This window comes from Strix aluco, chromosome W (assembly GCF_031877795.1).
Source record: "Strix aluco isolate bStrAlu1 chromosome W, bStrAlu1.hap1, whole genome shotgun sequence".
Lineage (NCBI taxonomy): Eukaryota > Metazoa > Chordata > Aves > Strigiformes > Strigidae > Strix > Strix aluco.
The window spans coordinates 46,889,856-46,902,774 of NC_133970.1; the positions used below are offsets into that span (position 1 = coordinate 46,889,856).

General features: G+C 47.5%; 1 protein-coding gene across 2 annotated transcripts in view; it reads right to left on the minus strand.

Moving 5' to 3' along the window:
• Nucleotides 1-3,791, minus strand: part of LOC141917638 (sorting nexin-18-like) — a 30,049-nt gene extending 26,258 nt beyond the window's left edge. For both annotated transcript variants that reach the window (XM_074810988.1, XM_074810990.1), the window contains exon 1: nucleotides 2,060-3,791. In XM_074810988.1, the coding sequence (XP_074667089.1) occupies nucleotides 2,060-3,617 (1,558 nt within the window). In that variant the 5' untranslated portion in view covers nucleotides 3,618-3,791. The remainder of the gene's footprint in view (nucleotides 1-2,059) is intronic.
• Nucleotides 3,792-12,919: the final 9,128 nt, after the last annotated feature.

The window sequence follows — 12,919 nt, forward strand, 5'->3', positions numbered from 1 at the left end:
CCTCAGTTTTCTTCCAGTTTGCCTATTTTGCAAAGGGAATGACAACAACAAACATGTTACATCTAACCCTATTCCTATGATGAGCATGGACACTCAAGAGACCAATATCTCGAGTCCATGCCATTTTCTGATGGCAAGTATGTACCAGGGATAATATTGTGTTGAAGGCAGTGTTAGCCCAGAGGTGCTGGAGCATTAATACCTGCACGCAGACAAGCTGTAGGTTTCTCCAACCAGTTCCAGGACAGTGTTATGGCACAAAATCAGCTCTACATACCATCATGCACATGCACTGCTCTAGTGGAAGCTCATTTAGATGAACTTTCCCTGCAAATTTAAACAGAACTATAAATGAAACAGAGACATGCAGGTTGAAGGAAATATGGGTTGAGTATCTTATTATTCCCAATCCTCTCCTCAAAGTAAAGTCTCCAAAAATCATAAATCATAGAATCATTCAGGTTGGAAAAGACCCTTGGGATCATCGAGTCCAATAATAATCCTATTATTAGTTGACAACTCATTTTAAAATCCTCTACTCCAAAACACGAGGCATTACCAAGGTCATCCTTCTCTCCAAATTTAAAATACTTTAAAGTTGTTATCAGAACACAATGCCACAGCAGCTAACAGAACAACTCCTCTAAGGTTAGACTGCACGCTTCCCATTTCTCTTCAAAATAATATTGATTGTTTAAGTTTCCACTCACAGTTTTCAAGATTTGTCAGGAGAATGGAGATCTGACTTTGATGCATGCAATTTTAATGAAAAGCTTACTTTTTAAAATAACAAAAAATTGTGCACTTTGTGCCTCCTTAGTTTTTCCCAGCATACCTCCCAAAAGCCTGCCTTTTTGATCTGTTGAAAACACTCTCCCAACTCTTTTATCATAAAACTCAAGGTACTGTTCCAGATGCAAAAACCTTGGAAATGTCACGCAAGGGCACAAGAGACTGATCCACCATGGGTGACAATTCAAGTTCTGCCTCCTGGGGTGCAGAACACCACTTATTAATCTCCAAAATAATTTTCAATAAAGCAGCTCATGCATTTTCTTGGATAACTGTTACACACACCTGTTTCTGTGCAGCATATGTGATGTTTTCTTGGTCTCTTTTACAGCTCTAATCCCCACACATCCCTGATCATATATAACAGCAAAAAGAATGAATGATGGACTAGTCTTCTCACAATGGTGAAAAATATATGAATAGTATTAATTTCTCAGCTGAGAAATCATCTACACATATATAGTGCTACAAACTTCTATTTATCTGGACAAGCATCACTAGTTAGATAGCAGATGATTCTTTAATTTTTGGAGTTTCTTTCTCTCCAATGGACCAAAAAGTGCCATACAAACAGCAACCTGAACCTCAGAAGCATGTTTCAGCTAGAAAGATGATGAAAGGATAACAGGTGAGCAACATCTTTTTATGATAATAAGGGCAAAGGATGAACAACTCCAACTAAGAACATCATGGCAGACCATCATCCTTACAAAAGCACCAAAAGAGTTTAATGCATGGCCAAACCGACAAACCCCAGCAGCTTTAAACATCTCATCTGAATGTCTGACACTGAAAAATGCACACACCACCATGTGCACCTCGAACAAGGTGGTCAGAGTATCTCCATCTTCAGATTACTTCATATTCATTATCAACTAGATCAGAGATTTAAGATACCTAACATGCATTAAAGAGTAATAGATGTGTTCATATCACTTGATCTCCAGGGTTTGTAAACAAGCCCATTAATCTTTAATGTATCAGTGGTATAGGCAGATGTAGTTTCTTTCAGAGATACACAGCCAAACACAGTAACCTCTGACCAATAAAATTCCCAACAATGTCTAGACCTTTGGCACAGTATGAAAACTGTCACTGATGTGTTTTTTGTATTTTTAGCAACAGTTTACCTGAGTAAACACTGAAAGATTTAACCCAAGGCCAACAAGCCAGATGCAAAGCAAATTTAGCACTTTGTCTCTATATCTGTGTGCATACCACTGATACATAAAACTTCATCGTTTCAGAAAACACATAAGGGTGTTACCTTTCTGGACGTGGATGATGTCTGGAAAGTTGGCCAAATGCCCCTGATACAGCGCTAACAAATCCATTACAGCATCTAGGTCCTGCCGGGGCTGATCTGCAAAGAGGTCCCCAATAGCATCATATGCTTCTGCAGTGAAGGCTATGGCTTGGTTGAGGCCAGCCGAAAAGGCCTGCTGGTCCAGCTCAAACGCCTGACTGAGGCACTTAAAGGAGTGCCCCACCTTCTGGTATTCCTTCTTGAAACGAGTGACTTGTTTGCGGGCAAACTCATTGGCCGTGTGATTAAGCTGCAGGGTGCTCTCATCCATCTTCTTTGTGAAGGCTTTGAAGCTATCCACCTGGCTTTCCACCTCCTGCAAGTCCAGGCTGGCCCCAGGGCCAGTGGAGACAGTGATGGCCAGGAAAAAGTTGGCACCCACCATCTCATCCTTCTCAGCCTTGCGCTTGCCTTGTTTCCAGGCCTTCTCATCTGTGCTGGGACAGGTGAGGAAGTGCTGGAAAGCATCGCACTGAGCCAGCACAGGGTGGCTGCACATGTGGTCCATCCACCAGGCCAGGCCTTTGCGACGTTTGGAGATGAAGTCTTCCTCAAAGCGGCCAGTGGCCTGTTTCTCCGGTAAATGGGGCACGGAGATGACAGGGAACTTCTCGGCTAGGCGCCCGTAGAGCCAGTCAAAGTGCTTGTAGCGACGGTGTACCTGTTGCCCGGTGTGGCTGGGCACCAGCTTGTAAGCGATGTAGCTCTTCATGCCCTTGAACTTGGTCTGCTTGGTGGGGTCCTCAATGGAGCACTGGAAGGGGTAGGGGTTCTCCTGCCACTCAGGGCCCCGGGAGCCCAGCACCACGCACAGCTTATCCCCATCCTTCACAAAGCCTGATGCCTCACCCAGCACAAAGGCCTCCCCACCAGACTTGACAAACGTGGAGAAGCGGTTGAGGTTGCGGCTCACCATGGCTGAGCTCTTGGCACTGCTGCTGGGTGGATGCAGGTGGCCTGCCAGGTGGCCACCGCGGGAGCTCAGGGACAGCTCAGACCGTGTGGACAGGCGATAGCGGCCAGAGGCCCGGCCGCCTGCTGCCTCGTAGTCGGGGTAGGAGCTGCCCAAGGCTCCCGGCTCATCAGCCACCGTGGAGCTTTCATCCCAGTCATCATCCCAGTCGTCATCGCTGCCCTGGCTGGGCTGGTAGGAGCCGCCGTAGGGCGCCAGCGGGAAGGTGTACCCGGCGGAGGGGAACAGTGGGAAAGGCTCGGGCGCCGCCGCCGCCGGGGCCTGCTGTGTCGCCGGCTTGAAGACGGTGGAGGGCGGCAGCGGCTCGAAGCCACCGGCGGGGAGGTTAGTGTAACGGGTGGGCAGCGGCGGCTCGGCGGCCGGGGCGCGGATCACCTGCACGTAGGAGGCCGGAAAGAGGCCGCGGTCGCCGCGGCTGTTGACGCCCTCCAGCCAGCCCTCGATGTCCTGCTCGCTGCAGAGGCTCAGCACCTCGTGCTCCCGCAGCGAGATCTCCCCCGGGTTCTCCGACCTGAAGTCGTACAGCGCCCGGGCCCGCAGCGCCATGGCCCCACCGCCCACCGGGGGCCCCCCGCCGCCGCCCCTCACTGCACCGCGCCGGCGGGACTACGGCAGGAGAGCGCCGCGGCTGCCCCCTGCCTCCGCGTCCCGCCGGCGAGAACGCTGCGGCGGCTGGGTCCCCCCCGGCTCCGCTGCACTACGGCGCAGCCGGCTCCAAGCCCTGGCTTCACCCCAGCGGGCAAAGCAAGGACCGAGGCCAGGCCGGCGACTATCCCACGTCGCCAGTTTCGCTAATCCAGAGCCGAGAGGCAAGACGGAAGAGCCGAGCGCAGAGCAGCCACCCCCATCGATGGGCCCGGTCCGCCCCTTCCCCTCCTGCCCCCGGACGTCCGGACCGGCCGCGGGGTGGGCGCTAAACCCCGACCGTGCCCCTGCTCACCCTCCCCTCCGCGGCCTCTCCCCTCACCCGAAAAAAGCACCCCGGCCTCGCTGCCAGAACAATAACACGGTTATAATCGGGTAGCGTTTCCAAGCTGCCGTGTTTTGAGTGTTTTATACCAAGTTTTACAGGTTGTAATACTTGCAAGTTCAGCCCCTTTAGATCTGTTGATTAAATTTTCATAAGTCTACAAGATTTCCGTGACTCAAATGCATGATGATTACTTCCGACCCCCCTCAAAGATGTTTCAGTACTTCTCCAGGTTTGGCAAAGAAGCTTGTGCATCTTCTCAGATGTTTTCTTTTCTTTTCAGGGTTTCCATGTTGTGAGAAGAAAGAATTTATGCCATTGCTTCTTGAACTTTTCTGCAGTAGGTGTATTACGCAGATACTATGGGAAGGTTACACTGTTTCTGGTGGTCCTTCTACAGCTGGTTCTTGCTTACAAAGAAGCAAAAAAAGTAAGGTTAGAATTAGGAAAGCATGCATTTTAGTTGTGGATAATGTGTATTTTATCCCTCTTGAAAAGTGTGGTCATGCTGCTGTATGAGCCAGCACAGGCAGGACGCAGGAACAACCACAAAACCACAGATGAAATGCAAAGAGCAAATTTATTCTCGTTACCTCATGACCACAGCAGCACCCGGGCAGAGGCACACAAGCGGGGACACAGACACTGTGGAGCTCAGTCCTTGATAGCCAGAAAGAGGAGAAGAAAGAAAAGATCTCAAATCTGCTGCTTTCGCCTGTATCTATCAGGGATTTTTGCAGGTGTACTTTTCCACTGTGCTTTGATCTTTCCCACAGAAGGGCAGGAATATCAAGGATGTTTGATAAGGTGCCTCTGAGTCTCTCACAGGCCTGTGTTATCTAAATGCAGACATTCTACCCATCAAGCACACAGGGCTAAACAACAATTAGTGAGATATATGTGTTTTTTGGCACCCCAGCTGCAAGTCACTTGAGTGTGTTTGCAGTCCTCCTCGCCAATCTTCTGTTGTATTCCCACAAAGTAATAAATACAATGCAAGAATTAGACCACCCACCTTTAGAAAGTCAGTTGCTTCACATACCTTCAAGTCTAAACAGTCACGACATAAATCTTTCTAATGAATGGACATGTGCAACAGTACAAGCTTAGAGCTTTCATTTTAAAAGTAGCTTGACATCACGGAGCCACTACTGCATTTTACCCGTTTTGGACTACTATCATTACTGTTGGTTTTGCTAGTAATTTTTTTTTTTATTTAACCTACAAATTTTTTCTTTTTATTTGTCCCTCCCTTTTTCACCTTGAGCAGGGGAGTAAACAACTGGCCACATGGCGATTTGCTACCGGCTGAGTTCAAACCACAACAAATGCACCTCCAGTTATTGCAATATTGTGCTGTTGTTATGAATAATGAACAGACAAATAATGTGAAAAAATCTTTTATTTAAATGGAAGTTTAATGATTCTGGTTTTCCAAGGGATACATTGCAATAGATAGAGACTCTGTATTTCTTCTAACTGAAATACAAAGTTACTGAGGGAAGGGATTTAATTAGCTTGACATTAGGAACAGAGCAAATTTCAGGTTAAGTGAACTATAAAATTGGACATTGTTGCAGAAGTTGTGCATAGGTGAAATACAGGCATGGTGTACCGCATCTGGCTGAGCCGGAATTGGTTTTCCCCTGTAGCAGCCCCCATGGTGCTGTGTTTGATGTTGGGAGCTGGCAGGGTGTTGATAGCACCCTGGTGGTGTGGCTACTGCTGAGTGGTGCTTACACAGCACCAAGGCTCTTTCCGACATTTCCCCCCCCCACAGTGGGACGGGGTGGGCAAGATCTTGGGAGGGGACACAACCAGGACAGCTGACCCCAACTGACCAAAGGGATATTCCAGACCATCTGACGGCTGCTCAGTATAAAGCTGGGAGAAAGGAGGAAGGGGGTGGGGTCACCCTTGGTCCTCCGAGGCAACCCCTCCGCGTATGGGAGCCCTGCTTCCTGAGAAGGCCCGACATCGCCTGTTCATGGGAAGTAGAGAATAAATCTGTTTGCTTTTTTTTGCTTCCGCGCGCGGACCTTTGCTTCGCTTTGCTTATATTAAAACTGCTGTTGTTTTACCCACAAGGGTTGGTTGGTTTTTTTTCCTATCTTATTTTCTTTCCCTTCTTTGCCCTATTGAGAAAAAAAGGGGAAAGGGGGGGAAGTGATAGAGCGACTTGGTGGGTACCTGGCATTTAGCCAAGGTCAAACCACCACAGGGGAATACAATTGCACTTGAATTTTTTGAAAAGAATAATCATGCTTGTTTGTTTGCATGCGTATTCGCGCAGGCGGTTCATCTTGCCCTCCACGTATATTAAGCCAATTTAAAACAAATAATGTTTTTGCCAATATCTCATGAGGGGAACCCCCGTCTCCCCCTGTTTTTTCAAAATAACAAGGTGATGTTTCAATATACGATGGGCGCGCTCAACGATTGCTTGCCCAGTAGAGTTGTGTGGTACTCCGTGGAGAAGCTGAATTCCCCAATGTTGTAAAAAGGCAGTGGTGGAGGCTGCCCGATATCCGGGACCATTATCAGTTTTAATTTTCTTTGGACACCCCATAACCGCAATCGCTTGCGTCCAATGTTGACGAGCTGCTGCTGCCGAGGCAGAAGCATGAGCAGAGGCCCATATAAATGAGGAACAGGTATCCACTGACACATGTAAGTAGCGAAGACGCCCAAAAGGCGGAAATACAGTGATATCAGTTTGCCAAACTTCCCGTGGCTGTAAGCCACGAGGATTCGCACCACCGTCCTGTAGCGGTGTGGGAGTGGCACAGTCTGGACAAGCAGCCACTATCGCCCGTGCTTGGGTCTTAGGGATGTTAAATTGCTTACGTAATGCAGTTGCAGACTGGTGAAAAAAGGCATGAGATTTGTAGGCTTCTTGAACAATGTTATGCGTGTCTGCTAAAGCGGCAACCAACTGATCAGCTTGAGCGTTGCCTTCTACAAGACCTCCAGGGAGCCTAGTATGGCTCTTTATATGCATGCTAAAAACCCGATGCGTGCGATGATTAACAGTATTTCGTAAGTCGACAAAGGCCTGGAAAAGGGTGGGATTGTTCACATGTCCTAACAAGGCCCTTTCGATTCGTTGTACTACACCTGCCACATATAAAGAATCAGTCACAATGTTTAAATCTTGAATGATCCAGCGGTTAAGCACAGCAATCACCGCTTTAAGCTCCAAAATCTGTACAGATGTATCGCAAACAAAACGTTCTGATTGCCATATTCCATTCTCCTGCCAAACAAATCCTGCCATTTTGGTCTTGCTGCTGGCATCTGTAAATACTGTTAAAGCCTGTAAAGGTTGTCGACTAATGACAGGAACAGCAGTCATTGTTGTCACGTCCCGCTCAGATGAGGGGGACAAGTGACTCAGATTTGCAAATCCCCAATGGAGCGGACAACAAGTCTCCAAGTCTAAAAATTTATTAACTACTCACAATGTACTAATTGAACACAATTCCATCCCCTAGGTCGACCCACATACCTACGTATCCCATGTACGGGGAGGGGTAAGGTGTTTCATGGGATGATGTAATTAGCATGATCATGTTAGCCCTCGTTAGCATATTGAGGGGTGTGAACTTTAATATGCATTTTGTGGATAATGAAGCAAAGGTCATTCACCGGACAGATGGCCCTTGAAGTTTTGGCCAGGTGCCCCAGAGCAGAGCCGTCCTGTCTCCACAGGGCTCCCTCCTCCAGTCCCATCTTGTGTTATTGGGGCAGCCTTATCAGCTTCGACCTCCACAGAATGCACCCTGTGACTCATAGTTTTGTCTTGCGAGTGTCTGAGGCATTTCTTTGATCAGCCTCAACTTTTGCTTTCTCAGGCTGTTTTTCTTAGTTTCTCACAGGCCTGGTTTCTCGTCTCTCACATCCCACCCCGTGACTCAAACACTCCAAGTTCTTCTTTGACCATTGTGATCCCAAAAGGTATAGGGAAAAGAAGACAGAAGGTGAGAGAGTATATAGCTAATTGCTGCAAGGTATATTATTAAAAGTAAAAATTTGCATAATATCACAATACTTATATTTATAAGCCATCTTCCCTACCCTGTGAGTCCTGAGGATCCCAGTGATGTGACCCATGACCCAGGGTTCCATCCATCAAACTAGTCCATCAGTCAATAAAAAGGTTCTCACTTCCTGTTGGTGATCTTCTTCATCATGGCACGGGTCTCCTCTATAGAGGTGGTGGCATTGTGGATGGTGATGCAGCATTCTCCCTCAGTTAGATTCAGCACACCGCACAGTCCATGTTCCTCCAGCAATGCTAGCCGGATTCTGCAATGCCATCTTAGATGCTTCTTGGGTCTGCACCTTTAATTCCTTAAAGGCATACCTTGTTAGTGCATAGAATTGCTAAGTTAAATTTTCTAGAACTATTTGTGGTTACACAATTACATTATCAGGTCTATAAGGATTAAAATGGGAATACAACTTAATATTCAGGTACAATTCATTAATGCTTAATTTGTGGGATCAGACCCCTCCAGCTAGTCTTTGATTACTTCATCTTGCTGCTGATGGATGTGGTGTTGTAAGGACCACATACAGTTATATGAGCTAGCACTGTAATCTGTTTGGTATTTGCAAGCACCAGTTTGCAGTCACAGGTGACTCACAGGCTTCCTTTATTTTGGAGGTGATTCCCAATAAGGTAACATAAGGCACAGCTCCAGGTTAGCCTTCCAATAAGTGAACTCATTAAATGTACCTGTAAAATTTCCTGGATTGTTGATTGTAATTGATTGGCAATGATTTATTCCACACCCAGCAGGTATGATTCCACAAATTATATAATAATGTAAGCAGATTACAAATAATAACTAGCCAATAATGCCTACAACCATTGAAAGTGCTAAAAGTAACATAGGTCTCCTGTCGTCCAGGATCAATGCCCTGTAAAACACATATATACATAACAAAACAATGATGGTTAGAAAGAAGGGACAATCCACCTGGTATTGATGCGGTATTCTTTCCCATGGGCATCAGTAGCCACCCATGAACAAATATTGATGGGAGTTTTTAGGGTTAGGGGTACTTGCCCCACGGTGGGCAAGTCTACTAGAACAGGTTGCCCAGGATAATGGAGCGGGTTTGCAGGGTCTTTAGTCTCTTTTTTCCTGGCGAGTATGGACAGAGGCTTAGGACAGAACACGGTAAGTCGTGGGCACCCATTAATTCCCCACCCACTGTTTATCTTCATTACTGCGTCTGACACCCGTTGTGGCCATCCTGGTTCGAGGGGTTTTAGCGCCTGCTTTCAAAGTCCATTGGTGCGTTCCACAATGCCATTTGCTTGGGGATAGTATGGAGTATGGAAAATCCACTGAATTCCTTCATCTTGAGCCCACTCCTGAACCACCCCGGCAGTAAAGTGACTACCATTGTCTGATTGGATCGATTTGGGCTTAGGCAAGCAGCTAAACCAGCGTTTTAACCCCTTCACCATATTTTCTGCAGTTGCTTGAGATACAGTTTCTGCTTGGGTTAGGCCCGATACTATTTCCACCCCCACCAATACAGAGCGTTTTCCCTCAGAGAGCCGGAAAGGGCCAATATAATCCACCTGCCAGGCGTCCCATAGTCCCTTGTTGTCCCTTAGGTGTAGGGGTTGGTCCTTAAGAGGGTTGTGCTCTCCCAGCCAAGTACGACAGAGACTACACGCTGAAATAATGGTATTGCACAATTCCCTGGTTACGGACCATCCCCTGCTTATTGCCTCTTTAAACAAATCTTTGCTTCCTGAATGACCCCGCTTTACATGCAGCCATTCCAGTAAGTGTTCCCATTTCTCCTCCTCACCTTCTGTAGCAGTTCTCATCAAACGAGTCATTGAATCCACCTGGTTGTTTAGCAGGTGGGCAGGGTGATTTCCTGACTGGTGTGCAGCAACCCATCCTACTAAAAAGGATTTCCATTTTGCAATGTTTAAGATTTCCTCCCACTTCTCACGCTGCCACACTGGTACCCGATTTACTTCCCAGTGGTTTTGTTCCCAAAATGTGAGCCATTCGGTACATCCCTTGAATACGCCATAGGAGTCTGTGTAAAGAAATCCTGGTTCTGCAGTCTCAGCTTCTTTAACAATCACGCTTCATACCGCTGTTAACTCTCCCACCTGAGCACTTCCCCCACCCTCTGTTATGATTCGGTCCCCCGAGTCAACATGCAGTGCTACTGCTCGGTATTTCCATACCTTTCCCTCTCTTCTAGAAGATGCATCGGTGAACCATACATTCTTTAGATGGGTTTCAAATGGGGGAGCAGGTTTGATGTATGAGGGAGGAGGTTCAGGGTGATCTTGTATTTTGAGCACTTTGGGTGCCCCCTCCTCTATCTGATACGTGTGGCAGTAATGATCTAATTGTGCATACCACTTCCTCACTGTGTCTCGCTGCGCAACCCCCACAGGAGGGGGGGTTCCGGCCAGTACTGGTTTCAGGACCTTAAAGGGTCCTCGTAGAATGATTAGTTGCTGCCTTATGATTTTTTCAGCTTCCTGCAAAGCTAGGCTAACCACAAAAAGACCCTTCTCCCAGATCGAGTAACGTTTTTCTGCATCTTTGAAACTGCGCGAATGAAACCCTATAGGGCGAGTGGTACCCTCCGGTCCACGTTGCCACATATGTATGGATAGTCCATGAATTGCAAAACCCCACTCAATTTGGAATGGATCTGTTGGATGTATCGGCCCTAAAGCCTGATATACTCCAGCCTCAAAGATTAACAGCTTTAAGGCTTCTTCATGGACAGGAGTCCAGTCCCAAATAGCCCTTTTGCGTGTCAAATCATATAAAGGACGAGCTATGATGGAAAAATTGGGGATATGTTTCCTCCAAAATACCAGCAAGCCTAAGGCATGTTGCAGCTCCTTCTTATTTTCAGGGCTCTTTACTTCTTCCAGGGTAGTTAAAGTTTCAGGGGGAATACACACTGTTCCTCCCCGCCACCAAATACCCAGAAACTTTACCTCGGAGGATGGGAGTTGTACCTTTTCAGCTGGAATTTGGAGCCCTAAATTTTCTAGGTGGGTGATTATCTCTGTCTGGGTCTGTCCCACTGCAGCAGCATCAGAGCCACCGATCAGAACATCGTCAATATATTGATATATCCTGACCCCTTCCCTTGGAGGGATTTGAGCAAGCTCCTGCGCTAGTGCATAATGAGCGATGGTCGGCGAATGGCAGTATCCCTGGGGGAGACGTGTAAAAGTAAATTGCACACCTTCCCATGTAAAGGCAAAGCCATCTCTGTCTGCCTCCTGTATGGGGACCATAAAGAACATATCTTTCACATCAATAGTTGCTAAGATCTGGTGGGCTTGTTCCTGTATGGTTGCAATCAGTTCAGCTATGTTAGGCACTGCAGCTGTTAGAGGACCTGTATTGGCATTTAATCGCCGATAGTCAATTGTCAGTCGCCACTTTCCGTTAGGTTTACGGACTGGCCACACTGGGGAATTATAGGGTGAGTGAGTTGGAACGATTATCCCTTCCTCCCGCAGCTCTGCTATTACCGGAGTGATCCCCTCCCTGGCACCTAACGGTAAGGCGTAAGGTTTCACATTAACAGTTTTAGAAGGAGGAAGCGCAGGCGCTTGCTGTAAAAGTCTTATAGAGGCAGTTGAGGACCCAAATTTCCATTCCCTTCCTTTTGAATCCACCCAGGCTTGTCCCTTCAATAGGTCAAGTCCCAGGATATTTGTGGGGAAATTTCCCAGGATCATAATAGCCTCTGTTGCAGTTTCATTCCCAGGTAACCAGCATTTCACCCGAGCAGTCGGCTGTGGCTTAGAGTCCCTGAAAACATCTGTAACTCAGATCTGCTTTTTGTCAGCAATTATGCCATTCCGCTTGGCAACCTCAGTTTGGAGTGCTGAAATCTGAGCACCCGTATCTACTAGAAATGTAACTGGAGTTTTAAAGGGACCGAGCGGAAAGGTAATCAGCAAGTCTCCTTTAGTATTCTCTGTGAGCCTCCTTAAGTGGACCCACCCGCCATCCCCCGGCTCACTTACTGGGGATGGCGCGTCCACTTTCCCGACACTAAATCAATCAAGTCCTCCTCAGGGGCAGTTGGTGTTTGAGAAGCAATTACCACCATCTCGTTAGTTTCCAGCTCTGTCCCACCCTTTGCCCAAAAGGTCCGCTCGGTTGTGGGGGGCAGCTTTCTTTTGTCTTTCCAGGCTCGAATGAGCTTTTCTAAAACTGTAGTAGGCATACCATCCATTAACTCTCGGGGAATCCCCTGTCCAATTCCCTCAGTCCACAAGAGGTTTCTCTTTGCTCTTAAAACTTGCAGAGGGGAAGGAGGCGGATTTTCCTGCTGTTCCACTCTGCGTACCGAGGGCTTAGGTTTACCCGTTCCCCTGGTAAGGCCCATTCTCCGGCCATAATGTATTAAGTCCTGAGCTATCTCTCCCCAGGTCATGGCTTCTCCCCCCGCCCGTCTCCCCCCTCGCGGGGCTAATGCATTCCGCAAACCATCTTGTAATTGTACTGCATGTGATTTCAAAGAGTCCGGCAAGCCCCGAATCAGGGGAGTCATTTGATCGGGGTTAGCAATTAATAGCATTGGGGCAGGCTGCTGCGGAACCAAACGCCTGTCATGCATTAATTGGAGACAAGCAGCCTTCTGCAGACTTTCAGTCAAATGATTTACGGTTGGGGTCTCAATACATACTGGATCCCCCCTTTCCAAGGGGTCCAGACCCCCAGCCCAATAAGCAGCTCGTTGAGTTAACGACCACGGCTCTCTCTGGTCATCAGTAACTAAGAAAACCCCTGGCCCCCAGTACCCCTGGGCCTCATCTTCTGATAACAAGATTCGGTTGCCAGCAGTCAAA